Source organism: Trypanosoma theileri (genome assembly GCF_002087225.1).
Source record: "Trypanosoma theileri isolate Edinburgh chromosome Unknown TM35_Tth_116_V1, whole genome shotgun sequence".
Lineage (NCBI taxonomy): Eukaryota > Euglenozoa > Kinetoplastea > Trypanosomatida > Trypanosomatidae > Trypanosoma > Trypanosoma theileri.
Genome location: NW_021639958.1, coordinates 4345 through 4632, shown reverse-complemented (window position 1 = coordinate 4632; position 288 = coordinate 4345). Strand labels below are relative to the sequence as shown.

At 48.6% G+C, this 288-nt stretch overlaps 1 protein-coding gene across 1 annotated transcript; it reads left to right on the top strand.

The window, feature by feature from the left end:
* Nucleotides 1–30: 30 nt before the first annotated feature.
* On the top strand, nucleotides 31–288 carry TM35_001161000 (uncharacterized protein; the record flags this gene model as incomplete). Its single annotated transcript, XM_029031761.1, has 1 exon — nucleotides 31–288. A coding segment is annotated over one exon (258 nt), but the record flags the coding sequence as incomplete, so codon positions are not given.

The following is a 288-nucleotide window of genomic DNA, read 5'->3' as shown; positions in this document are numbered from 1 at the left end:
AAAGGAGATCAAAATCAACATCAGGAAACTGTGAAGAAACCACCACATGATGATGAACAAACTGCTCTGCAACCAGATCATAATCGTGTGAGCGTCGGTAATGGCAGTGAACCAGCAGGAAGTGAAGGCCCAGGGAGTACGTCATCCACAGCAGGTACTGTAGACTCAGAGAGATCACAACAAAACACCCAAGAAGGACAGGCAAAAGCACCACCTGAAGGCACAACCTCATCTGGAGACGGTGGTTCCAACAACACCAACCTACAAACTCCGTCGGAAGGTGCAGAT